The sequence below is a fragment of the Labeo rohita genome, chromosome 5, assembly GCF_022985175.1.
Source record: "Labeo rohita strain BAU-BD-2019 chromosome 5, IGBB_LRoh.1.0, whole genome shotgun sequence".
NCBI classification, from domain to species: domain Eukaryota; kingdom Metazoa; phylum Chordata; class Actinopteri; order Cypriniformes; family Cyprinidae; genus Labeo; species Labeo rohita.
In genome coordinates this window covers 19,137,705-19,165,039 of record NC_066873.1, presented here as the reverse complement: position 1 = coordinate 19,165,039, position 27,335 = coordinate 19,137,705, and the positions used below count along the sequence as shown (strand labels likewise).

General features: G+C 36.6%; 1 protein-coding gene across 1 annotated transcript in view; it reads left to right on the top strand.

Moving 5' to 3' along the window:
* Positions 1-27,335, top strand: part of smarca2 (SWI/SNF related, matrix associated, actin dependent regulator of chromatin, subfamily a, member 2) — a 67,134-nt gene that overhangs the window by 19,777 nt on the left and 20,022 nt on the right. Inside the window, 16 exon segments of the mRNA XM_051108718.1 lie at positions 3,380-3,437; positions 3,673-3,773; positions 6,808-6,955; positions 7,448-7,611; positions 8,193-8,259; positions 8,372-8,482; positions 10,275-10,517; positions 10,621-10,734; positions 10,899-11,006; positions 11,089-11,175; positions 17,928-17,974; positions 18,153-18,319; positions 18,486-18,649; positions 19,716-19,943; positions 22,875-22,952; positions 23,147-23,365. Of these exon segments, the coding sequence (XP_050964675.1) occupies positions 3,380-3,437; positions 3,673-3,773; positions 6,808-6,955; positions 7,448-7,611; positions 8,193-8,259; positions 8,372-8,482; positions 10,275-10,517; positions 10,621-10,734; positions 10,899-11,006; positions 11,089-11,175; positions 17,928-17,974; positions 18,153-18,319; positions 18,486-18,649; positions 19,716-19,943; positions 22,875-22,952; positions 23,147-23,365 (2,104 nt within the window).

The window sequence follows — 27,335 nt, the reverse complement described above, 5'->3', positions numbered from 1 at the left end:
AAAAATATGATCAGTCGCTTGCATTGAGATGTGAAGATGCGGTGAGCCGTGTGTTTACAGCAGTGAGTGATAAAGGCAATGATGAAAGGGATGCACTGACATTTTGCTCACCGAAAGAAAAAAAGAAAATGTGCTACTCGGCTACTAATAAATGAATATATAATTAAAGGAGAACTCCACTTTCAGAACAACAATTTACAGATATATTACTCAACCCCTTGTCATCCAAGATGTTCATGTCTTTCTGTCTTCAGTCGTGAAGAAATTATGGTTTTTGAGGAAAGCATTTCAGGATTTCTTCAAAGGGCTCTAAACGATCCCAGCCGAAGAAGAAGAGTCTTATCTAGCAAAATGATCGATCATTTTTATCGAAAAATAAAAATTTATATACTTTTTAAGCTCGTGTAGCACAGGCTCTGGGATGCGCGTCCACAATGCTACGAATTAGTAATGAGTCGTTCTTGAACGATTCTTTCATTTTGAACGAATCTTTAATGTGATTCGGGAAGAACGAGTCGTCTCGGGGAGTGATTCGTTCAGTCGCGTATGCGCAACATCCTCTTAGGTTCTGTATTGGAATTAGTTCACCTGTTTAGAGTCTTCGGGTTTTTCGAGTTGTTCGTTCATCTTATGGGGCTGTCACGTGACGAACGAAGGACTCAAACCCGAAAACTTGTCAGATTAGAGGTGAGGTGAACTAATCATAGACTAAAGACCCAGGTAAACAATGAATTAATCTTTTCTGTTTTTTATAGCATTATAGTTTTGTCTTGTCTGTAGTGTGATCAACGTTTGTGTAAGCAGTAGATGTGTTAGGGAAGTGACACGTAACATTTTAATTATATTTTGCTAAAATGAACGAAATAACTTGAAAAAAGATTAGTTTAGACCTTTTTATGAGACTCAAAGGTCAGAGTCGGTAAAATGATCCGAACTTCCCACCACTACTATGAATTACATGTAAGTTCATTGTCTGTGTACTGAGTATGGCGAAAAACTCCATCTTATTTTCTCCTACAACTTGAGAGGAGGACATTGTTGTACCTTTTTGTACTTTCTCAGTACTTACTTGCACTTTCTTAGTCTTTGCGCGTTCGCTTTGTAAACACTGGGTCCCAGAGCCTGTGCTACATGAGCTTTTTGTGCTTAAAAAGTATAAAAAAAATTTTTTTCCAAAAAAGCCCATAAGACACGTCTTCCTCGGCTGGGATTGTTTAGAGACCTTTGAAGCTGCATTTAAACTACATTTTGGACGTTTGAAATCAGGGCACCAATGAAGTCCATTATATGGAGAAAAATCCTGAAATGCTTTCCTCAAAAACTATAATTTTTTTTCAACTGAAGAAAGAAAGACATGAACATCTTGAATGACATGGGGGTGTCAATTAGAAAACATTTATTCTAAAAAGTGAACTAATCTTTTAAGATCACAATGAAATGGAAGTAGTGACAGATCTTTTCTTCTGTATTGTGATGTACATCTGAGTGTAACAGATTATAGAAAAAGAAAATTGTAGGGGGAACTGGTTCTAGCCATCAACTTGTTTGGATTTTGAGACCAATATTTTTCTTAGCAGAAGCTTTAAAAGAGCAGTTCACTTCCAGAACAAAAATTTCCTGATAATTTACTCACCCCTATGTCATCCAAAGCTGTTCGTGTCTTTCTTTCATCAGTTGAAAAAAAGAAGATTCCAGGATTTTTACTCAATATAGTGGACTTCAATGGGGATTAACAGGTTGAAGGTCCAAATTGCAGTTTCAGTGCAGCTTCAAAGGGCTCTACACCATCCCAGCTGAGGATTAAGGGTCTTATCTAGCGAAACAATCTGCAATTTTCTAAAAAACAATAAGTAAGCAGTCACGTTGGAAGATTCACGTGATGCAGACGGAAGTACCTTTCAAGTGTTTACAAAGCAAACATGCAAAGAAAGTCAAACAGCCTTTACAAAAAAAGGTACAACAACGATGTCGGACGATTTTGAATTTGGAGGAGAAAATGAGATGGAGTTTTTCGTCATACCCTAACTTTTGGAACTGGAGTACACAGACAAAAAACTAACCACGCATGACCTATCCAATGTGATTACCGAAAAGCTAAAGTAAGACAGAAATTCGTGGTCAAAAAGTATATATATATATATATATATATATATATATATATTTTTTTTTTTTAAGAAAATGAGCGATCGTTTCACTAGATAAGACCCTTATTGTTTGGCTAGGATCATGTAGCGTCCTTTGAAGCTGCACTGAAACTGCAATTTGGACCTTTAACCCACTGATCACCAATGAAGTCCACTATAGAGAAAAGTCCTGTAATGTTTTCTTCAGAAACATTAATTTCTTTTTGACTGAAAAAAGAAAGACATGAACATCTTGAATGACATGGGTAAATTAACAGGACATTTTTATTCTGGAAGTGAACTAATCCTTTACGGTCACAATGAAATGGAAGTAGTGACAGATCTATTTTTTGTATTGTGATGTACATTTGAGTGTAACATATTATAGAAAAAAAAAACTGTAGGGGAAACTGGTTCTATCCATCAACTTGTTTGGAGACCAATATTTTCCTTAGCAGAAGCTTTAAGATGATATTCAGGTACAGTAATTTTTATTTAAATTACATTTAATGTCCCTGTATTTAAAGGAGAAGTCCACTTCCAGAACAACAATTTACAAATGATTTACTCACCCCCTTGTCATCAAGATGTTCATGTCTTTCTGTCTTCAGTCGTGAAGAAATTAATGTTTCTGTGGAAAACATTACAGGATTTTTCTCTATAGTGGACTTCAATGGGAATCAGTGGGTTAAAGGTCCAAATTGCAGTTTCAGTGCAGCTTCAAAGGACTAGCCAAAGAATATGGGTCTTATCTAGTAAAACGATCGCTCAATTTCCAAAAAAATAAAAAATAAATAAAAATATATAAACTTTTTGACCACAAATTCCTGTCTTGCACTAGCTCTTAGGTAATCACGGTGGAAAGGTCACCCGCAAAACTACAGATCGTTTCTCTAGGTAAGGCCCTTATTCCTCGGCTGGGATCGTGTAGAGCCCTTTGAAGCTGCACTGCAATTTGGACCTTCAACCTGTTGATCCCCACTGAAGTCCACTATATGGTGAAAAATCCTGGAATCTTTTCCTCAAGAACTAACCACAAGGCTATTGGCGCCGACATTTAAGTGCATTATTAGATGAAAGTGATAGAAAGAGACCTATCCAACAGAGACTGCAGCTTTGTGCATGCCTCTTTTGTAGCATATTTTTAATTATGTGGGGGGGGGCTTTGACAACAAGCACCTTTTTTGAGCTTGTGTTGTCTATAAACCATTCTTAGGCTTTGAGTGTTTACTAGTTCATTATGCCTTTTAAAACAGCTATGAAGTTGCCCCACGGTCAGACAGTGAAGAGAGTGGCTCGGAATTTGAAGAGGAGGTGAGTATCCTCTTTTTTTCTGCTCATTAAGCATTGAGAGCTCCTTGGTGTGGAGTGAGTCATACATAAGTACACAAACTCACACACACTATTATCCTTTTCACCCATAAAGCATCTCCCATACGCCTTGTAGCATCTGCCTTAGTAGCTTCTTTTCTATTTATGCCGCTATATTGTGTAAGTCAAGCAATCACTGTGCGTTAAATGAGTGTAATCCGCTAATACTCCCTTTTAGGATGATGAAGAGGTGGTCTCCAGAGCTGAATCGGAAGAAAAGAAAGTCATCGATCCCAACAGTGATGAAGTATCTGAAACGGCAGCCAAGCACATCATAGAGTACGTTGCTTGTTTTCACTTTAAAAGCAAAAAATGCCTTGTTGAGCTGGAGCGCAAGATTCAGGTGTTGATAGCTGTTATGTGTTTTTCTTTTTTTTTGACTTTTGTCAGCATCTGCCTCAGCTTGAGATCGCTTTTTGCTGGACAGTATATATACTATGCACAGTGGGGTTCAAAATCCAGTTTTGCACGTTTCCAATTTTATACTTTTTTTCTTTGAAAAATATTTTATCAACTTAAGAATTTGAGCAAAAGTCAGTTTTCACTTTGTGTTTTCACTTTAAAAACAGCAGCAGTTGAGCTGCAGGAACTCACTTACAGACTTGATAGTCATGATTTGAGACTATTCAAAACAGGGTTATTATAGTTGACTAAAACTAAAAGCATAAACATGTTTTGTTGCTTGAATAAAATAAATGTTAACTTAAAGATAAATGACTCAAGCTTATTTATATCATCTAGTTCCCAAGGCAGCGTTTTTCATTGTAGCTGAACTTCTTTGTCATAGTGTTTAGTTTCATTTATTTGTCATAAAGTTTATTGTTTATTTCCACATTTAAATTGGATTAAATTTCTCAGACTTTTGAACCTCACTGCAAATGCTATAATTATCAGAGCTGTCAAAGGGTAAAAAATAATTAATCTCAATTAACAGTAGACTTTTTGTAGTTAACACAATTGCAATTAGCTAAAGTTTTCCTCTAAATACACGCAGCAAGCACTTCATTAACTGCACATTCACACTGCTCTATAATCAAACTTCTAATTAGCCAGTTTTAATGCCGACTCACTGCATGAAAACATGCACACATGGTCAAGAGGTTCAAACATCAGAAATAGCCAAGAAATGTCACTTAGACCGTGAAGTGATTGTAGGTGCCAGATGGGGTTGCAGTGTCTGGGGAAGTGCTGATCTCCTGGGATTTTCACACACAACGGTCTCTAGAGTTTCCAGAAAGTGGTGTGAAATCTAAAAAGCACCAAGTGAGCGGCCAGTTCTCTGGGTGAAAAGTCCTTGTCAATGAGAGGTCGGAGGAGAATGGGCACACTGGTTCAAGCTGACAGGAAGATAAAGTAACTGAAATAACCACACGTTACAACAGTGCTGTGCAGACGAGAACGTTTGAATGCACAGCACGTTCACCCTTGAACTGGATGGGCTATAACAACAGAGGAGCACATCAGGTTTCACAACATAAATCCATAGATCCGTTTTGCCTAGTGTCAGTGGATCAGGCTGATGGAAAAGTTTTAATACAAACTGAGCATTGTTTGAACGGCACAGCCTACTTGCGTGTTGCTGCCAGTCAGCACCGCCTCTGATCGAATTGTGTTTTCTGTAGAAGCTATTTTTTAAATGCATGTGTGAGTTCAAAGCTCGTTCAATGAACGTGTCCACCAGTTTCTAACAGTAAGTAGATCTCCATAGGTGGAGATCTTGTCAGAAAATGACTATAATCTTAATAGATTGCATCCAGCACCTTGCTGAATCCTTGCTTTGAAGAATTCAGGTATTTAAGTTGGTGAATTCTGCAAATGCTGAATAGCCAATGTTATATTGCATGCTATGCATTATATCAGTACATGTGTTCCCTGGGAATTGGAACTGCTTATTTTGCATTGATAGCGCCATGCTGACCAGTGCATTTACAGGAATTAATGAGGTGGCCACAGACTAAATATAGAGTGTACTGTATATTTCTAAAGTGTTTTGCATCCAGTTTACTGCATGTATTTTATATATTAGGCATTACATTTACATTTAGTCATTTAACAGATGCTTTTATCCAAAGCGACGTAAAAATGAGGACAATGGAAGCAATCAAAATCAACAAAAGAGCAATGATATGCAAGTTCTATGACAAGTCTCAGTTAGCTTAACGCAGTACACGTAGCAAGGTTTTTTTTTTAAAGGGGTGGTTGACTGGGTTTTTTCTATGCTTGATTGTGTGCAGTCTAATAAATAAAAAGAAAGCAGATTAGAAAAAGATTAGAGAAGCTAGTGTTAGTTGTTTTTAAAGAAAACAACTAGTTAGTAATAGAGTGCAAGTCTAAAAGGGGTAATTTTTTTTTAAAGAATATAATTACAACAGGTCAAATAAAGATGGAAGAGATGTGTTTTTAGCAGATTTATTTTTTGGCATTTTGCCTTTATTACATACAGGACAGATCAGAAAGGCTATTGACGCCGACACAAAGCACATTTTAATGCCTTATTCTGCATGACCGTATTTCAGATCCCTTAAAGGATTAGTTCACTTCCAGAATAAACATTTCCTGATAATTTACTCACCCCCATGTCATCAAAGATGTTAATGTCTTTCTTTCTTCAATCAAAAAGAAATTAAGGTTTTTGAGGAAAACATTACAGGATTTTTCTCCTTATGGTGGACATCAGTGGTGGTCAACGGGTTGAAAGTCCAAATTGCGGAAAACTCTTTCTCATTTTCTCCTGCGTTTCACAATTGTGCGTTTGACTTTTTCCATGTTCACTTTGAAAACACTGGGTCAGTACTTCCACCTACATCACGTGTGACCTTTCCAACATGACTGCGTAATATGTGAAGTTGAGCCAGTGCAAGACAAGCATTTGTGCTTAAAGTATATACATTTTATTTTTTTAAGTAAATGACAGATAGTTGTTCCTCTGCTGGGATCGTGTGGATCCCTTTGAAGCTCCATTAAAACTGCAATTTGGACCTTCAACCCATTGATGTTCACTATATGGAGAAAAATCCTGGAATGTTTTCCTCAAAAATCTTTTTTTTCGACTGAAGAAAGAAAGACATGAACATTTTGGATGACATGGGGGTGAGTAAAGTCTTCCAAGTCTTCTGAAGACACATTATTGCTGTTTGTGGTGAATGCATGTGCTTGGACTTTTAATGGATAGACAAAAATAATGAAAGAATATCTTCATTCGTGTTTAGAAGAGGAACAAAAGTCTTCTGGGCTTGGAAAAACATGAGGATGAGTAAATGATGACCAATTTTTGGATAAACTATCCCTTTTAATGTTGGGCCCTGTGTTGCAGGTCTGCTAAGCAGGATGTGGATGATGAATACAGTGTTCAGGCGGGACAGACCAGCTCCCAGTCTTACTATGGAGTGGCCCATGCAGTCATAGAGAGGGTGGATAAACAGTCCACCCTGCTGATCAATGGGACCCTCAAACAGTACCAGGTAAAGCAAACTCTGACTTGACACCTCTACAGATACATTGTGCTCAGAATCCATCTTCTCTGAAGAAAGCTGGGTGGGTTTAAATGATATTTCAAGGGATTATACTCTAGAAGTGGAAGAGGCTGCTGGAAATCACACAGAGAGGAAATATCAAAAATTGAGTGGTTTGTATTGAATCTGTTATCCCCTTTGGGCAGTAATGGATTTCAAAAGGAGAAAACAGGCCTCTTATCTTCTAATTTTCTTTTCTTCCCCACCTGATTGCTGGAGTGTTTTAAAGAAAACTTCAGGGAGACTGTTTATACTTTGAAAGGACTAAGTGAGCGCTAGGATTCTTGCTTTGATTCCACTCGGCTGCTGTGAACCACCAATTGGGTCCATATTGTACGATGAACAATTGTGGAATCTGCGTGTCATGCGTCTGCTCGGTTGTCAGTTTGTGATGATTTTATATGATATTACCGCCATTATAAACACAAGTCTTTTGTTCAGATCCAGGGTCTGGAATGGATGGTGTCTCTGTACAACAACAACCTGAATGGTATTCTGGCTGATGAGATGGGTCTGGGGAAGACCATTCAGACTATCGCACTTATCACTTATCTGATGGAACACAAGAGGCTCAACGGGCCGTACCTCATCATTGTACCGCTCTCGTAAGTCCAGCAAACAAGCTGTGAATAACGTGATAAGGGGTGTAATGAGGTGATCTTCCTAAGAGGATTTACAGCATAATGGCTTCATTAAGTAGCTAAACACTGTTACACGTAGTTCAGTTGACCTCGAATGACTGAAACGGCATAGTGATTCATGATAGTGATTCATGATGTTGCGTTTAGGCAACATATGGCAGCACTACAGTTCACTGAACAGTCATCATATTGAGCATGGTTGATTGGTTTTTTGTAACATTATTCGTGTGGTCGGGGGTGTTTTATTTTCTCAATAGTAAACACCACTAATGCCACAGAGACTTCCTGTCTGTAAAAGCCTCTGTGGGACACAGTGAAAATGACCATCAGCACTGTTTTAGCTTAAGTTATTGTGATTGATTGTGTGCAAGGCCCAGAAATGTCCTGAAACCGCCTCACCTCACATCCATCATTTACTCTGTTCCAAGATCGCATCTTCACATATCATTTAGAGATGTGACTTCATTTAGAGGTAAAACGTTTATTCCATATCAGTGGCTTCTATAAAAAATGACAGTATTGATTTTTGTTCCTCTTTTTTACAGGACGTTGTCCAACTGGGTTTATGAGCTTGACAAGTGGGCTCCAAGTATTGTGAAAATTGCCTACAAGGTAGCCAGTGATTTTTATTAACACACTTTTGTTACTGTGGACGATATAATTTTATGATGTAATATCGCATAAAAGTAATAAAATGAGAGGTTTCTGTTTTAATTTGTCTAAGGGCACACCATCAATGCGGAGGTCTCTGGTGCCGCAGCTCCGCAGTGGGAAGTTTAATGTCCTTATAACCACCTACGAGTACATCATCAAAGACAAGCACATTCTCGCCAAGGTAAAGGCCACATATTTACATTTATGCATTTGCAGACACTTTTAGCCAAAGTGACTCATTCTAAACATAAACTTCTGTTCAAAAGTTTGGGGTTGGTAAGATTTTTTTTAACTCTTTCCCAGCCAAACACAGAATTTTCTGTTACTTATGAGACAACGCTTCCCCTTCTAACACAGAAATTATTATTGCTATTAATAACGCATCTCCTGAATGAGTCCAGAATCTCCCAATCAAAAGCACAGGCAGGGAAGACGCAGAAATGGTTGATCTCCTGTGCAAGCAGATGCATGTGAAAAATAATGCGATCATCAACAATAAACAGCATATAAATGAAAACTGCCTAATGTTACAGAGTAAAATGTTGAGGAAGTGGTAAAGGGCTGTGCAAGCTTTGGGGGTGCTGATGGAAGCGATCTACTAGATGTAGTCTTTGATAAAAATGTGATGTTGCTTTTTTGTTAAACTTACCTTATGTTGCTTTTTTTTTTATGAATCTTACCTTATTCAGCTTTTTTCAAAAACGCTGACAGGAAAAGTGTTAACGGAGAAGTTCACTTCCAGAACAAAAATTTACAGATAATGTACTCATCCCCTTGTCATCCAAGATTTTCATGTCTTTCTTTCTTCAGTCGTAAAGAAATTATGTTTTTTGAGGAAAACATATCAGGATTTCTTTCCATATAGTGGACTTCAGTGGTGGCGTGAGTTTGAACTTTAAAAATGCAGTTTGTGTATTCCAGTTCAAGACAGTTAGGGTCCAACTTCAAAAACGTCCTACATAACTGTTATGCCTTTTTTGTAAAGGGCATTTGATCTTCTTTGCATGTTCACTTTGTAAACACTGGGTCGGTACTTCTGCAGCGATGTAAGATGATTTTGAATTTGGAGGGGAAATTAGATTTTTTGATGTACCCTAACTGTATTGAACTGGAATACACAGAGTGCACGCAGAGCTAGACAAGACGAGCATTTGAGCTTAAAAACTGTATAAATTATCAATTTGTTTAGAAAATGCCACATCGTTTCACTAGATAAGACCCTTCTTTCTTGGCTGGGATCGTTTAGAGCCGAAATGTTAAAATCCTGAAATGTTTTCCTCAAAAAACATAATTTCTTATCGACTGAAATATTGTGAAATTTTCCATTTTGGTATATTTTAAAATGTAATCATTACTCCAGTCTTCAGTGTCACAGTATCCTTTAGAAATCATACTAATAAGGTGTTTTGGTGCTCCAGAAACATTTTTTATTATCAGTGTTAAAAGCAGTTTTCTGTTTAATATTTTTGTAGAAACCGTGTTACTTTTTAAGTGTTTTTTTAGCTTTTTTACGTTAAAAAGAGCAGCATTTATTTTTAAAATAAAACTATTTTGTAACAATCTAAAAGTCTTTACTGTCCCTTTTGATCGGTTGTGACTAGAAGTGGCCGGGAAGTAACAATAAATTAAATTTACTACCTGTTAGATTGTGTTTTATTAACGTCTACACCTACCACTTACAATAATGGAAATACAGTAATTATTTTTGTTCAGCGTGACAAAAATTACACAGTATTGATGTGCGCATACCCAGTATGTCCCATCTAGCCTTAATCCTTTTGACCAGTTAAATGCTGTATTAATTTGTTTAAAAAAAATATTGCTGACTCCAGACTTTGAAAACAGTAGTGTACTTTGTATATGTTCATGCATTCCCTGAGACTCAAGCCCATGACTTAGAAGTGACTTGAGCAAATGCAAACCACGTTTTTAGAAAAATGTGCTCTAATCATTGCATCTTTTCCAATTCCCAGATTCGCTGGAAGTATATGATAGTGGACGAGGGCCACCGCATGAAGAACCATCACTGCAAGCTCACACAGGTGTTGAACACTCACTACGTTGCTCCCAGAAGGCTGTTACTCACTGGAACACCTCTGCAGAACAAATTACCTGAGCTCTGGGCCCTGCTCAACTTCCTGTTGCCAACCATCTTCAAAAGCTGCAGCACCTTTGAGCAGTGGTTCAATGCTCCTTTTGCAATGACAGGAGAGAGGGTAAACTGTTATATTTCACCCTTGTAGAATTAAATGGCTGTTTTACACGTTACACTGTAGCTTAATGAGGTTTCTCTCTGTTATGGATTGCACTGTTTGTTAGGTGGATCTAAATGAAGAGGAGACCATCCTTATCATCCGTCGTTTGCATAAGGTGTTACGTCCCTTCCTTCTGCGCAGACTAAAGAAAGAGGTGGAGTCTCAGCTACCTGAGAAGGTAAGCAGCCACTCTGTCACTTTTTTAAAATATGAATGGAAGAAGGTGTTTTTAATTCTGTAAGTGTCAGTGGGAGGTTTTAAAACTTTGAATGACGTTTGAATGAAGTCTGTATGCCATGTGATTTAGGCTGTGTTGATGTATTGGCTTTTCATTTGTCACAGGTGGAATATGTCATCAAATGTGACATGTCAGCCATCCAGAAGGTTCTGTACAGGCACATGCAGGGCAAAGGCATCCTGCTCACTGATGGCTCAGAGAAAGACAAGAAGGTAAAAAGAGGCTGTATGCTACTCACTGTTACACTGCTGTGCAGACTGAGCAGGTTTTCACTTTGATGTGTTTCATCCACAGGGTAAAGGAGGAGCCAAGACCTTAATGAACACCATAATGCAGCTGAAGAAGATCTGTAACCATCCCTACATGTTTCAGCACATTGAGGTATCACAATATGTTGTAGTACACTGAAGTGTCCTTCAGGACAGGGCACTTTTTATTTCCAATGAGTTAAAATGTATGACACGTCCACATTAATCCGGACAAATTTGAAAATGCATCTTTTTCTTTTTTTTTTTACACTGAGACATACTTTTAGCCCAGCTTTGAATTTTTCACATTACAGTGTTCGAAAATGATGATGCATGTTTGGTCATGTTACACATAATTTACCCTTATTAAAGGTCACAAGTGTCCAGTCTTGCTCCTGGGAATCCAACATCCTGCAGAGCTTAGCTCCAACACACTTGCATGGACGTTTCTAGTTAGTATGAAGACCTTGATCAGCTGATTCAGGTGTTAAAAGATTAAAATTCTGTAATTAATTACCCACCCTCATGTTGTTTCAAAACCCATAAGACCTTCATTCATCTTTGGAACACTAATTACAATATTTTTGATAAAATCCGAGAGCTTTCTGACCCTGAATAGACAGCAACGCAACTGACACGTTCAAGACCCAGAACGAAAATCATTAAAATAGTCCATGTGACATCAGTGGTTCAACTGTAATTTTATGAAGCTACGAGAATATTTTTGTTTTCTTCACGCACAAAAAGTAAAGACTTTAACAATTTCTTCTCTCGAGAAGATGGGGAATACTTGCTGCCATAGTTCCTGGGGCAGCTGTGGGGAGTTCATGTGTTTTTGTTTGTTTTTTTTGTTTTTTTTTTCTTGTTTTATGCTGCACCAGATAAGGTTTATTTATGCTATGATAACTACTGACTTTATATTTTTGATGACACTGTATGAGTGGCATTACTACTAATAGTTATAACAATGGAGTGAATATTACATTTGTTAGTTGGAATGTGAGAGGAATGGGGCACCCAATTAAGAGGGGAAAAGTGTTTACACATTTAAAGTCGTTGTCGGCTGATATTATTTTCCTTCAGGAAACCCATATTAGACCCAATGAACAAATGCGGCTGAGGGCAAATTGGATTTCACAAGTTTATCAAGCCACTTTTTCCTCTAAAGCTAGAGGTGTGGCTATACTTTTAAAAAAATCTATTCCTTTCCGAATGCACTCTGTGGTACCTGACCCGGCGGGAAGATATATTATTGTGTCTGGATTTATTAATAATTTACGTGTGTTAACGTGTACGGACCAAATATAGCTGATCCGGGGTTTTTCGAATATTATCCAGGCTTATTCCAGACACGAACTCAACTAACTTAATAATTAGGGGAAACTTTAATTGCTATTCGTCAATCTTCACAAGCTCCTCCTTCTATTCAGTCTGTAGGTGTTTTAAATAATTGAATAAAATCCATGAATCTTGTGGATGTATGGAGATTACTCAACCCGACTGCTCGTGATTATTCTTTTTTTTCTTGTGTTCATAAATCGTATACACGTATTGACTACTTTATCATTGACTCGAAACTCATTCATGGGGTGACCTATTCTACATATCATAATATTCTCATTTCTGATCATTGCCCTATTTCTATGGCTTTGAAAATTTCGCTAACAAAGGCACAGTATTGCTGGCGTTTTAATCCTCAATTATTAATGGATAAACAATTTCAATCTTACATAACTGAGTGTTTAGGCCAGTTTGTGAAGACCAGTGACAAGGGGGACGTTTCAGACTCTTGTCTTTGGGAAACCTGTAAAGTAGTGCTAAGGGGTCACATTATTGCATATGAATCCTCGTTGAGGAGGGAGAAGCGCAGGCGTCTGTCTGAGATAGAATCTATATTGCCGTCCTTAGAACAAGCATTTCGTGCATCTAAATCTCAGACTGACCTTAACGCTATTCTTAAGTTGAAATATGAATATAACTCTATTTTAAATGATCAGGTTTCTAATTTGTTAATTAAACTTAAACAGAAACAGTTCGAACTGGGAGATGAGGCAGATAAACTTCTTGCCAGGCAGTTAAGAGGTGTGCAGGCTAGCAGGGCGATACATCAAACTAAATCTCAGAATGGAACTTTGTTAACACATCCTAAAGAAATTAATAATCGTTTTGCTGAATTTTATAAACATCTTTATTCTTCCAGCTGTTTAGAGCTGAATGATATAGGGTGCCAATTTCTTGATGTGGTAGACTTTCCTAAACTTAATGAAAGTGCCAGAGAGGAATTAGAGGAACCGTTCTCTCTCTGTGAAATTTTGGAGGCGATAAATTCCTTTTCAAATGGGAAAGCCACAGGCCCTGATGGGTTCAGTGTGGAATTTTATAAGGCTAATGCAAATGCAATCGCCCCCTTGATGCTTAGAATGATAAATCATTCGATTGAGAAGGAAAAATTTCCAGATTCTTTGTATGAGGCACATATATCATTCTGAAGAAAAAAGATAGAGATGTTACAGAGCCCTCTAGTTATAGGCCTATAAGTCTTCTTAACTTTGATCAAAAAGTGATTGCCAAGATTTTGGCTACTCGTTTGAATAAACATGTGGCTTCGTTAATTCACCCAGATCAAACTGGCTTTGTCCCAGGAAGATTTTCATTTTTTAATTCACATCGTCTGTTAAATATTTTGTACAATTATCAGAGTAAGAGTTCTAAGGCAGCTGTTCTTTCTATAGACGCTGAAAAGGCTTTTGACCGAATTGAATATAGCTATATGTTTTCTGTGTTAGATCGGTTTGGTTTTGGTGAGAATTTTAAACTATTGATAAAAATGCTCTATTCTTCCCCTAAATCTGCAATACTTACTAATTGGGATAAGTCTGCTTTTTTTCCTCTTCAGCGTGGCACACGTCAGGGATGCTGTTTAAGCCCACTGTTATTTGATTTAGCCCTAAAACCCCTGGCTATACATCTTCGTAATCATTCTGAGATAAGGGGTATTACATGTGGTCATTCTGAGGTTAAGGTGTCTTTATATGCGGATGATTTACTTTTATATTTAGATGATCCTTCTTCTTCCTTGCCATTTTTAATGGAATCACTTGAGGTTTTTGGCTCTTTCTCAGGTTATTCTGTCAATTGGGAGAAAAGTGTATTCATGCCTTTGGGTGAGGGGCTGGATGCTCAGTTCCTGAGGTCATTACCTTTTAGAATTTCAGAGGATCACTTTACTTATCTGGGGTTAGTCATTCCTAAACACTGTAAACATATTTTTAGTTTAAATTTCACAGAAGCCATTAATAAGTTAAAATTATCCATTGATAAATGGAGGGTTCTTCCGTTATCTTTAATCGGTCGGGTCAATGCCATTAAAATGGTCTCTCTGCCTCGCTTTGTTTATCTCTTTCAGAATTTGCCTGTGTATCTGCCACATTCTTTTTTAAAACAATTAGATTCTGTCATTTTCCCATTTATCTGGGGATACAAAGCACATAGAATTTCTAAGGTCCATTTGCAGAAGCCGAAAGAGTTAGGTGGTCTAGCGCTACCAGTGTTCCGCCATTATTACTGGGCCACTAATGCCAGGGCTATGATGTTTTGGCAGATGAGTGATCAAGCGGCTGACAGTTTGATAGACTCGCTACCCAAGTGGTTGTATATGGAGGCTCGGTCAGTTGTTGGTAGCTCTTTAGCCACTATTCTTTTCTCTAAAACTGCATTGTTAAATAAGTCACAATGTAAAAACTTTGTTGTGCTCAACTCCATTAGAATTCTGAATCAAATTAAGACTGCTTTGAATATTACATGTCCCTCAGTACACCTGCCTATTTGTGATAATAATAATTTTTTGCCTGGTAAGTCGGACAAGGTATTCTCACTGTGGAGAGGCAAAGGACTGGCCACAGTTAAGGACTTTTATATAGATGGAAAATTTGCCACTTTTGAACACTTATATAAACTCTTTGATCTTTCCCAGTCACAATTTTTTCGATATCTACAGGTGCGTCATTTTATAAAAAATTATTTTACTGAGTTTCAGGAGCTACCGCAAGATCATGATTTGTATAATTTTTTGGGGCAATCTCCCATGGCCAAACATTTGGTGACACAGTTTGTTTCTTTGTTTGTCTCCCATTTTGCAGTGTCTTCAGATCACCTTAAAGTAGCTTGGGAAAGTGACACTGGACTCAATATTTCAAAGGAGATTTGGGAGGAGGGACTGAAATGAATTCATTCCTGCTCTATTAATGCAAGATTACAACTTATACAGTTTAAAGTGCTGCATAGGTTACATTACACTAAATCTAAACTCAGTAAAATTTACCCTTCAGTTTCCCCACTATGTGATAGATGTAGGAGTTTGGATGGGACGCATGCTCATACTTTTTGGTTTTGTCCTGAGATTTCTGAGTTTTGGAAGAATATTTTTCAGTGGTTTTCAAATGTCTTTTGGAGAAGATATCAGTCCAGATCTTGAATTAGCTTTGTTTGGATGTTCTGACCACACACTAGGTTTGACACATTTTTAGCAATTGTCTCTTATGTTTGGTATGGTGGTTGCTAAAAGGGTGATTTTGATGCATTGGAAGTCTGCTTTACCACCCACTTTTCATAGATGGTTGCTGCTCTCAAGCTTGAAAAGATTCGATTCTCTAAGATTGACGCTTATAAAAAATTTGATAAAATTTGGGGCTCCTTCCTCACTTATCTTTTTAGGAGTTGAAATTTATGTTATTTGTTTATTTCACTCCATGTTTAATATTTTGTTTAAGTCTGTGACTTTGTTTTAGGTGTGTATCTTTCACTGTATCTGGTGCATGTTCCGGTATATGTTGTTGTTTTTTTTTTTGTTTGTTTTTTTTTGTTTTTTAATTTTTATATATACAGTTTGTGGGATTCTGGTTTGTTTTGTATTTTCAGAAAAACTGTTTGAAAATCTGTCATAAATAAAATATATATATAAAAAAAAAAAGGTTTAAATGAACAGGCAGCTCAGCAAGAAAAAAAAAAGAAGAAAAAAAATTCTTGCCTAAATATATGCTGTAAAAAGCAGAGATGAGGAAATCTATTGAAAATTGAAAATAAATAAACGAATAAATAAATTAATAAATAAACAAACAAATAAACCTTCAAAAAAAAAAAACAAAAAAACAATTTCTTCTCTTTTGTGTCAGCATTAGAACATTACAGTTGAACCGCTGATGAAGTGCTAGACTCACAGTGGACAGTGGCCTTCCAGGAACATGCTTGGCCACCCCCTATTTAAAAAGGAAAATATGTAATAAAGTATATTTAATTTCATTTAAGCTTGTACTGACATTGTACCTGCTATTCATTTTCATAGTGTTGCTAAAAGATAAATGTTAATCTGCACAATGTTCACATAAAAATCTCAGAGTATTTACTCACAGTGATGACATTTGTGTTTTAGACGATACATGGAATGGCAATTTTGAGTGCGACCTGGGATAGTAGCGGAAGAATAGATTGAGAAGTTTAGTATGTCTGTTTTCTGTGTATCAGTGAGCATTTATCATGTTTTACACATGTGATTTAAGCATTTTCAGACATGTCAGTGTGGATGAGAAATTTTTGGAAAACACTTAATGACACTAATGTGGACAGAGAGTGTTTTAAAACACTGTTTTTAAAAAATCAGGTTAATGTGGACATAGCCTTAAAGGTTCACCCAAAAAATGAAAGTTCTGCCTCTGTATTACTATCCTTCTACTGTAGAACACATGAAAAGATATTATGAAGAGCATTTAAACTGTCAAATAATATTAGACCCTACTGAATTTATTGTTATTAATCCCACCTAACATTAAAGTTTTAAATATACTTTTATATTGCAATAATTTCACATTCAATCTTCAAATTAATGTACAAATAACATAAAGACAGTAAACATTTTTTATGACTGAAGGTGAGTATCACTGATACCAATATTACTGATGCCTCTAGGAAATTGTTCTTTATTTCCTAGTATTTAACCATTCACTATAGCCATTCAACATTGCAGTATAATTGAGAGCTATCAATTTTAACATTTATTAGATTTTAAAAAATAACTTCTAATTTAAGTGAATTTAAAACAGTATTCAAATAAACACAATTATTTACCTGTGCCCTTTAGCAAGTAGGAAATATACAGAAAAGTTATCAAACACTAAATGCTAAATATAGATGAATCCTTAAAGCTACAAAAGTTGTTGATTTCCTCTTTTTTTTCTACAGCAGTTGGGTTAATAGGTTATTTGGTGGCTATTACTTTAAGAGCTGCCGCTGCTGAACGTGATGCGGATCTGACACGCATACTCGTGCTTTCATTTGTGATTTAATATGAAATGATACAGGCTATAGTGTGTGCTCCAGCAGTTGTGTTTGTGTAACTGAAGTGTGTGTGCAAGCACAGAATAACAGCTGACAGGACAGGAAAATGTTTACTGACATATGGCCTGACTCATTTGACTACAGTTTACTGTTGTTCTACTGAAGCCCCCTCATCACCTGTATGTTTCTCACTCTTGTCTCACGCCTGGTGCGAAGAGTCTGAAGAGTCCTCCGTTTGATGTGGGCGTAAAGACGTTCTGCGACTAAATAAATGCAAAAGAGAAACAAGCAGAAGTTGTGAGTGGGGTGGCCAACTCTAGCCTAGCCCCTGCATTAATTGTGTTAAATATTTTTACTGCCATTGAACTGGAAAAATTAATCCCCTGCATTAACATGTTCATTTTGACAACACTAATGAATATAAAATATCTTCTATAATGCCTATAACTACTTCATAGCTATGGTGTTAGACCTTAAAACATCTGTCAGCAATCAAAATTAAGCATTTGGCAATGCTGTGGTATGTCTGAAAGTGTCTATTTTGTACCTGTTTAGGAGTCCTTTGCTGAGCACTTGGGATATCCAAATGGCATTATCAATGGGTGAGTACGGCTCAATCGAGCGTTGCTTAACCTTAAGACTTACCATGATGCGTTCATTCATGTCAAATACGGATCATTAAACACACCGCAGGCCCCCTGCGCTCGTGACCTAGACAGCGGAGGTGCACCAAGATGAAGGCATTGACATTATAGACATGCTTTTTTCTTGTCCACCTAGCCCTGACCTGTACCGCGCCTCTGGCAAGTTTGAATTACTGGACCGGATCCTGCCCAAGCTGAAGGCCACCAATCACAGAGTGCTTCTCTTCTGTCAGATGACCTCCCTCATGACCATCATGGAGGATTATTTTGCCTACCGTAACTTCCTCTATCTGCGTCTGGATGGTCAGTAATCAGTGCATTCCTGCTTTAATGTTTTCCTGCCCTTTGGGAAGTCAATTCTGGGGATTTCCAATTTGTGTTCCACCACTTTTTTAATGAGTGTGATCACACAAATAGGCTGCCCTTTCTCTTTCATTAACATGTGTTTGCTGCTGGTTGTGTCCTCCAGGAACTACGAAGTCTGAGGATCGTGCCTTGCTTTTAAAGAAATTCAATGAGGAAGGCTCACAGTATTTCATCTTCCTGCTGAGCACCAGGGCAGGAGGTCTGGGCCTCAACTTGCAAGCTGCAGACACCGTTGTGATCTTTGACAGCGACTGGAACCCCCACCAGGTTTGTGTGAATCACTGCTGTGATTAAAGAGAAACGAGACAGTAGCATCGCTAGCTTACAGCTCTGTAGTGATCTGTCATCTCTAGATCAGACGTAGAAAAATCTCATAGTAGATGTGATTCACCTTGGCTGACGTAGTTCTGAAAGTTGGATTTTCATCTAAACGAAATAAAAAGATAATTGTGTAATACTGAAGAATTATTGATACAAAATTGATCGAAATGAAGGTATTTGTAATGTTTCAAAATATTTCTTTTTTAAATAAATTCTGTTCTTCTGAGCTTAAATTTATCAAAGAATTCTGAAACAAAATGCTTTGCCTTTACAGCTTTGCCATGACAAAAAAAAAAATATTAAACAGAAAACAATTTTTAAATTGTAATAATATTTCACAATATTACAGTTTTTACTGTATTTTTGATCAAATAAATGGAGCCTTGGTGGCGAGCAAGACATTTATTTTCAAAATTAAAAAAAAATCTTACCAAACTAAGCATACTTCTGATTTTCTTTATTTTTTAAAATGGTACTGCGTGTAGAAAAAATAATTGTTAAGTTGTAATATTTCATGTAGTCTCTCAATTAATATGAAGCAAAAAGCTACATGCAAAATAATTAGAAAAAAGCTGCTGCAATACTTTTGAAGAATAGCATCTAACACCACAGCACTTTTTCATGTCAGCTAACCACAAACAAGTCTAACTTCTGAATTAGTGTTTGAAATCTATGTATCTTTTGCTCCATTTAGCTCATTTTTTCATTTATCTATTTTCATTTGTTCTGAGGTGGTATTGGTTGATTAGATGAATTGTATTTTATGCAGTAGCATGGAGTTGGAGTCTTTACCCCACGCATTTTCAGTAGAAAAAGCTAAAATTACCACGCGTCCGCCTCCACACATGGCACAACACAGGATTGATCTTCAGCCAATTTAAAATGTTTATTTTTCCTTCTCTAAAGAATGAGTCAGAAAGAGTATGCTATGCCTTCTCTTAATAGCATTCTCTCACTGTGATTGTAATTGATGTAACTATTAATGACACATGACTGTGATTTCAATCACCAGGACTTGCAGGCGCAGGACCGAGCCCATCGTATCGGCCAGCAGAACGAAGTACGCGTGCTGCGTCTGTGCACTGTTAATAGTGTGGAGGAGAAAATTCTAGCAGCGGCCAAGTATAAACTGAACGTTGATCAGAAAGTCATTCAGGCAGGCATGTTTGATCAGAAATCCTCCAGCCATGAGCGCAGAGCCTTCCTGCAGGCTATTCTGGAGCACGAGGAACAGAATGAGGTGAGTCACTTTATCAAGCACAGATGGCCATAAAGTTTCACTCTGACGGAATTAGACTGGCTAATTGTATCTAGTGATGCACTGAAGTGAAAATTATTGGAAAAAAGGGCCAATAACAAAGTGCCAGATTTTTTTTTTTATTTAGAAGCCAGTTTGAAAGAGTGTATTATGTGAATATATTTTTGGGCCAATTTATACTTAGTCACATGATCGATCAAATTGCTATCCAATTGTGCATTACGATTACTCTTTGCCACATAATTGTGTCTTCGTAAAATGGATGTAATGTAAATCCAATCTGCTGTTGCCGGAAATATATAAATATGCAAATATAGCGGAGTTCATTTCCGAGATGATGCCAATACTGATGCTCTCATCGACCCACATAGCAATTAGTGTTTGAGTTTCACGGTTTCTCCATCCATGTGTCTCATCCATGATTGCTCACTCATGCGTGAAATGTGGAGCTCTCAAACTTGTGTTTTGTAAGATTTGTAAAACAAAATAGTGTAAGACGGTTACTTGAAATAATGTGGAAATAGTAGCATTACCAAACATACAGATACTCTTGAAAATGGAAATATGAAAAATTTTCATCATTTACTCAGCCTCATATCTAGCAATTTCTTTTTCATGTGCAACAGGTTTGTAAAATTTTGTAAAAATTTTCTTTGTGTTCCACTGAGGAAAGTAAGTATATTCAGGTTTGAGTGACATGAGCGAGAGTAATGGTGAGAGAATTTTAATTTGTGGGTGAACTATCCCACTTTATATTTAATGTTTACAGATAAATAACAAGATATTTTAACCCATAAATCTCGAATACTATATAATTATATCCATTTCCATTTTATGCAAGGTGTCTGTTAATAATATTTTGTGGGCAGAATATTATAACATGTCACCTGAGTTATAATTAATGAGTAAAACACTAAACTAAACAACTAAACAGAGATCTTCCTGCAGTTGTCTGTCAAAATAAATCCCCAAGGTCTAACACATAATTATGGAATAATTCAGGCAGATATATGTTTCTAATACAAATAGTAGTATGTTATGTTATTATTTGTATTCCCAAATAAAAGTAATGTAATGTAAAATATAATTTTTCTTCTTTTAATTATATTTTCTATGGTGTGTATATATATATATATATATATATGTTCGAACTGAAAACATAAATCTAGGCTATCTGTTCTGTTTTCAAAGCACAATGCAAAACATTTAACCTGGCAGTGCATATACTTACTTGCCGTTAACCCGCCAATATAAAGCTGGCTGATTTTTAGTTTGGAAATTATGAAAATCCATATAAAAATGTAGATATTAGGATTTTATTTTTAAGTTTGCTAAAAAAAAAAAAAGAATTCATATTTTTCATATTTAATACTTTCTCATTTTTATTTAACAGTATTATCACACATTATTTTGTTTATTATTTAATAAAAAAAAAATGAAGTGCATTAATATTATTATCACTGTTATATATATATATATATATACATATATATATATACACTACCGTTCAAAAGTTTGGGGTCAGTACATTTTTATTGTTTCTTTTATTTATTTATTTTTTTTAAGAAATTAATACTTTTATTCACCAAGGATGTATTAAGTTAATAATTAAAAGTTTATTAAAAGTTAATAATACATAATTTACATTGTTATTAAATATTTATATTTTGAATAAACACTGTACTTTTTAAACTTGTTATTCATGAAAGAATCCTGAAAAAAAAAAATCACAGGTTCCAAAAAATATTTGGCAGCACAACTGTTGATATTATCCAACATTGATCATTCTAATAATAAATCCGCATATTAGAATGATTTCTGAAGGATCATGTGACACTTAAGACTGGAGTAACAGCTGATAAAAATTCAGGTTTTCATCACAGGAATAAATTCTATTTTAAAGTATGTTAAAATAAAAAACATTATTTTATATTGTAAAAACATTTTGCAATATTACTGTTTTTTTCTATATTTTTAATCAAATAAATGCAGCCTTGATGAGCATAAGAGACTTCTTTAAAGACTATTACAAGTCTTACTGACCCCAAACTTTTGAACGGTAGTGTATATATAAAGCACTGCTGTGAGAGTGTTTCTAATACAGCTGCTGAGGGAGTAATGGTAAATTTGACATCATTTTCTCTTCTGACTGCTGTAATTCATATATCTCTATATTTCTTTCACTGTTGGAAAGTCTTTGAAAGGCAATATTGGATTTTTTTCTTTCACCTTTTTGTGATTCTGGTTTTTATGAGCTAACTGCCTCTATTTCAACTTTTCAGTAGTTTAAAAAGAAAACTTTAAATGGCAAACTAAGTTATTGTGAGCATCACAATTACTACATACGTACCCATTACAAACACCAAAAGTCCTTTTACGGCTGCTTTAAAAAATGTCATAATTGTTATATGTCAGCATTAAGTATTTTTACACAATTGCAAAGAATAAAATGGCGAATTGTAGATAAATTGATTTTCTTTCCGTGGCTCAGTTTATCATACATGGCCTGTCTCGTTATAATGCCACTGCCATTTATTCAACAAGTGCAGTTTATCACCAACATAAATTATTATGCTTTGACCCATAAGAGAATGCAGTTCAGCTAAGACCAAAGTCTGTGTTTCTATTGATTTTCACTGTGACAAAGGCTGAAGGAAAGGCATGCAATTTTGGTAGACTAGCCGGAGTGCAGTTAAGTTGATCTGAATTGCTTACAGGAACAGTACAAAGCATTTCATAGGTGTCTGATAGTGCCAGTTCTGCTGCTATTACGATTGAAAAAGCAAAATTGTCTAAGGCACCCATGCGGGATGGTAAATTAAAAATCCACTTGGCCAGGTATGAAACTGCTAGTTACTCGCAAAATAAATGTGTCCTGATTAAATTTGTTGGCATATGTGTGTGTGATACCAGGAGGAAGATGAAGTTCCAGATGATGAAACTCTCAATCAAATGATTGCTCGTAATGAGGACGAATTTGAGCTTTTCATGGTAAGACTGAAATTGCACAAAATTTGCTACTTGCACAGATAGTCCCCTGCATGATGATTCACAGTAATTGTTGTTTCTTTGAAAAGAAAGCCACGTGTTTTTACGAATTTGTGCATTTTGAATCCATTTTGTAGTAGAACAGGAAACATACCGGTTACTTTCAAACTTACGTAATCAATTAATGGCTCTTTCAGCGCATGGATTTAGACCGCCGTCGGGAGGATGCACGCAACCCTAAACGCAAACCTCGGCTAATGGAAGAGGATGAGCTGCCATCGTGGATCCTGAAGGATGATGCTGAGGTGGAGCGGCTTACCTGCGAGGAGGAGGAGGAAAAGATTTTTGGCCGTGGATCCCGTCACCGCAGAGATGTCGACTACAGTGACACGTTGACAGAAAAGCAGTGGCTGAGGGTATGCTGCTTGTGTTATATTCAGTTCATTATAGTTCATGACAAACATATAGAATGACACATGGCATAAACATAGTCCCATCCACATGTTGAGAGCTCTTGTTACCATAGCAACAGGTAGTTTTCGGCTCTTTCTAATAGTCTCTTTTTATGCTGAATGAAGTTGCACAGTAATTACATTACAAATTTACTCCTCATTATGAACATTCCTAATTTGTTATCTTCAAGTTGTCAAGTTACTTCACTTAAGGTTTAGCGCTGATCTGTGATGTTTTAGTATTATTTATATACTAGAATAGTGTTCGTTAATATTTTGAATTAGCTTTATTTGTTATATTAAGCTTTTATTTCAGTTTTGGATTGTTATTTTAGTAAATTCAGCATATTTCTTTTAGTTAGTTGCTAAAGCAACATTTCTCATTTTTGTTTAAGCTTCTTCATCTACTATTTATATTGTGTTTATTTTTAGCTTTATTTCAAGTACAGAATTTTTTTTATTAGTTTTAGTTAACAGTAACCACACTGGTACAAATAGAACTTCAAAATCATTTAAAATGAAAGAACTAACTTGACCTCAAAAACTGAAATTAAGCCATCCTTCGTGAAGTGTAGACAGTGATCATACAATTCTAGAGCGAAATCTAGACGCTCAACAGCTTTCTGCAAAATTAGATCATTTTTAGATAATGTTGCTAATTTGATAACACTATCAGCTACCAGTAAGAGAGTAGTGATCTTCCGCATGAGCCTAAATATGTTCCAAAGGTTTGAGGAGCTAGAGAACCAGACGGAGTTATAGCAGCGATCACCCCCCCGATCTCATCCAAGATATTCATGTCTGTCTTTCTTCAGTTGCAAAGAATTTTTTCTCCATATAATGGACTTCAATGGTGCTCAGTGGATTGAAGGTTAAAAATGCAGTTTCGATGTAGCTTCAAAGGTCTCTAAACGATCCCAGCCAAGAAAGTTAAAGTAGATAAATTGTACTTTTTTAGACAATAATCAGTCATTTCGCTAGATAAGACCCTTCTTCCTGGGCTGGGATCATTTAGAGCCCTTTGAAGCTGCACTGAAACCACATTTTCAACCTTCAATTCGTTGAGCACCATTGAAGTCCACTATATGGAGAACAATCCTGGAACATTTTCCTCAAAAAACATCATTTCTTTGCGACTGAAGAAAGAAAGACATGAACATCTTGGATGACATGGGGGTGAGTACATTATCAGGAAATTTTTTGTTTTGGAAGTGGAGTAATCCTTTAATTACTCACCCTCATGTTGTTCCAAGCCTGAGATTTTTGATGAAATTTAAGAGCTAACTGACCCTGAACGCAACTACCACGTTCAAGGCTTGGAAAGGTAAGGACATTGGTAAAATAGTCTGTGTGACATCAGTGGGTCAACTGTAATTGTCATGAAATTACTGTTAAACCACTGATGTCACATGGACTGTGTTATTGATGTCCTTACTACCTTTCTGGGCCTTAAACGTGGTAGTAGCGTTGCTGTCTGTGCGGGCTTAGAAAACTTTCGGATTTCATCAAAATTATCTTAATTTGTGTTCCGAAGATTAACAAATCTTACCAGATTGGAATTATTGGCAGAACTATCCCTTTAAGTTAGAAATGTGTTATTTAAATCTGCATTGATGTAGAAAGATACAGTATGGCAACATAAACATAAAAAAGAACTAATCAAAATCAAAACTGCTAAAGAAAAACATCAAAATTTCACAAAGTAATGAGTACATCTTAAGAAACACATTTCACTACTTCTAATGATTGCACATTGTATAACCACAAGATTCCTCTCCAAGTTTTTAATGATCTGTAGAGGAGTTTGGTTGCATTCTGTAAATAAAGTATTAAGTGGGTTGGAAAAGGTTTGAAACGTAGCAAATAGTGCCTATTATGTTCTTAGTCTGCTCGTCTTTCTACCACAACATATCCTTACCACAGCGTGATTGATAAAACAACAACACAACAGCCAAGACAAATACAGCTCTCATCTCTGTGTAACAGTTCAACTCGATCAATGAACCCAGTTCATTACACTGAATCTCCCAAACCCAAATAGCTCATTTTCGTATTCTCCATCCAGACACAAATTGACTGTCCCTCTCTCTAACAAGCTTTTTCTTCTGTCATTTTCTCACACAAACCAGTCTCAGTACAGTCCTCCTAAACAATTTCAAAGCTACCCAGTGGATTGTTCCGGTCGATAATGAGTGCCGAAACCGTTTCCATAGGGCATCGTGGCTGTTCTTTGGTGAGGGTTCGTCTGCTGTAGGGTTGGGCTGGAAGGTAACAAGAGCAAAACTGTATTTGAGCACAGAGGCTGAAGGTGTAAAGCAGCAAGGGACGTAATTATATGTGGAGCCAGTTCCTGGTAAACAGAGAGCCACTGAGGAGTAAAAGTGTACTGAAAGAGGAAGGAAGTTCGACACACGGCAATCAGATCTTTTGGAGCAACAATGTGGGGTCTGTGAGTTTTTATAGGGTGGAAAAAGAGCACTTTGATTAAAGCTATCTGAACCACCTCGCTTTTATTGCGACTTGACAGGCGATTTCGACCTTGGAAGTAATCTTATTTAGTGTCTCGCTGTTTTTTGCCTTTTTGCTGTTTTAGTAAAACACACCATGAATGTGTGAGTAAATGTTTACTGTGCGATACTCTCCACACACAAAAATGGTTTCTTTTGTAACTTATGCTTGAAGTCATTCTCCAAGATTGCTTTTACACAGGAAATTATGACAGAGCATCTCCCCATCGGCACAGCTCAATGGCTCAACAAATTGATTTTGACGCTTGGCTGCACAGAGTTTAGCAAACAGTCAGCTGTGTAGGGGAAATCAAGTCTGTTGCGAGGTGTGAGAGAATACGGCTCAGTCTTGGGTGATTAAATACTCTGCCCATTTTCCGTCTGCCGTCAACCTAAAATCTGCTCTTGCGTTGTGCTATATAGCATCTAAATGGGGTATACGCGTGTACATTAGGTGTGTTTCAAGAGAGGTCAGTCACCCATGATGAAAAGAGACAGAAGTCATTTGATTTCAGTGTGAATTGGCCATTTGAGGCGACATTAAGATGGCATGTGGGCGTCTCCAGTGACTCCACAAAGTTGAGAAAAGATAACTTCATGATAATAAGCACTCTGACACAGCTACCAATGGAAAGATACCAACTGGAACTCATGTAATGCGTCTCCTGTGAGACACTATAGCCAAGTGTGGGCAAGTCAAAGGAGAAGTGCATGTTACTTTGAGCGATTTCACTGTTCTCTATGTTTTGTCCTTACCACATACAGGGATATAATTGATGCATAAAAAAGTGTTAGAAGCTATAAATCTTTTGAGTGATTCTGATATGATGCATTACACACTACTCAGCTTTATATACAGTATAAAAATCTTTCCTGTCCAGAATGTTAATATTTGTGGCAAGATTTTGAAGGGATAGTTCACTCAAAAATGAATATTCTGTCATTAATTACTCAGCCTCATGTCATTCCAAACCCGCAAGAGCTTTGTTCATCTTCAGGACACAAATTAAGATATTTTTGATGAAATCCGAGAGCTTTCGGACCCTGCATAGACAGCAACGCAACTACCATGTTCAAGGTCCAGAAAGGTAGTAAGGACATTGTTAAAATAGTCCATGTGACAGCGGTAGTTTAACCGTAATTTTATAAAGCTACTAGAATACTGTTTGTGAACAAAGAAAACAAAAATAATGACTTTATTCAACGATTTCTTCTCTTCCGTGTCAGTCTTCACACAGTGCATCGTGGTACTCGTGAACGCATCTCAAAGACCAACAGAGAAGTTCTGTTTTAGTTACGTTGCTGCCTATGCAGGGTCAGGATTGGATTTCATCCAAAAATGTCTTAAGTGTCCCTATTATAGATTATGAAAGGTTCATATTTTGGTTTTGGGAGTCCCCAACAACAGGTTGACATGCATGCAAGGT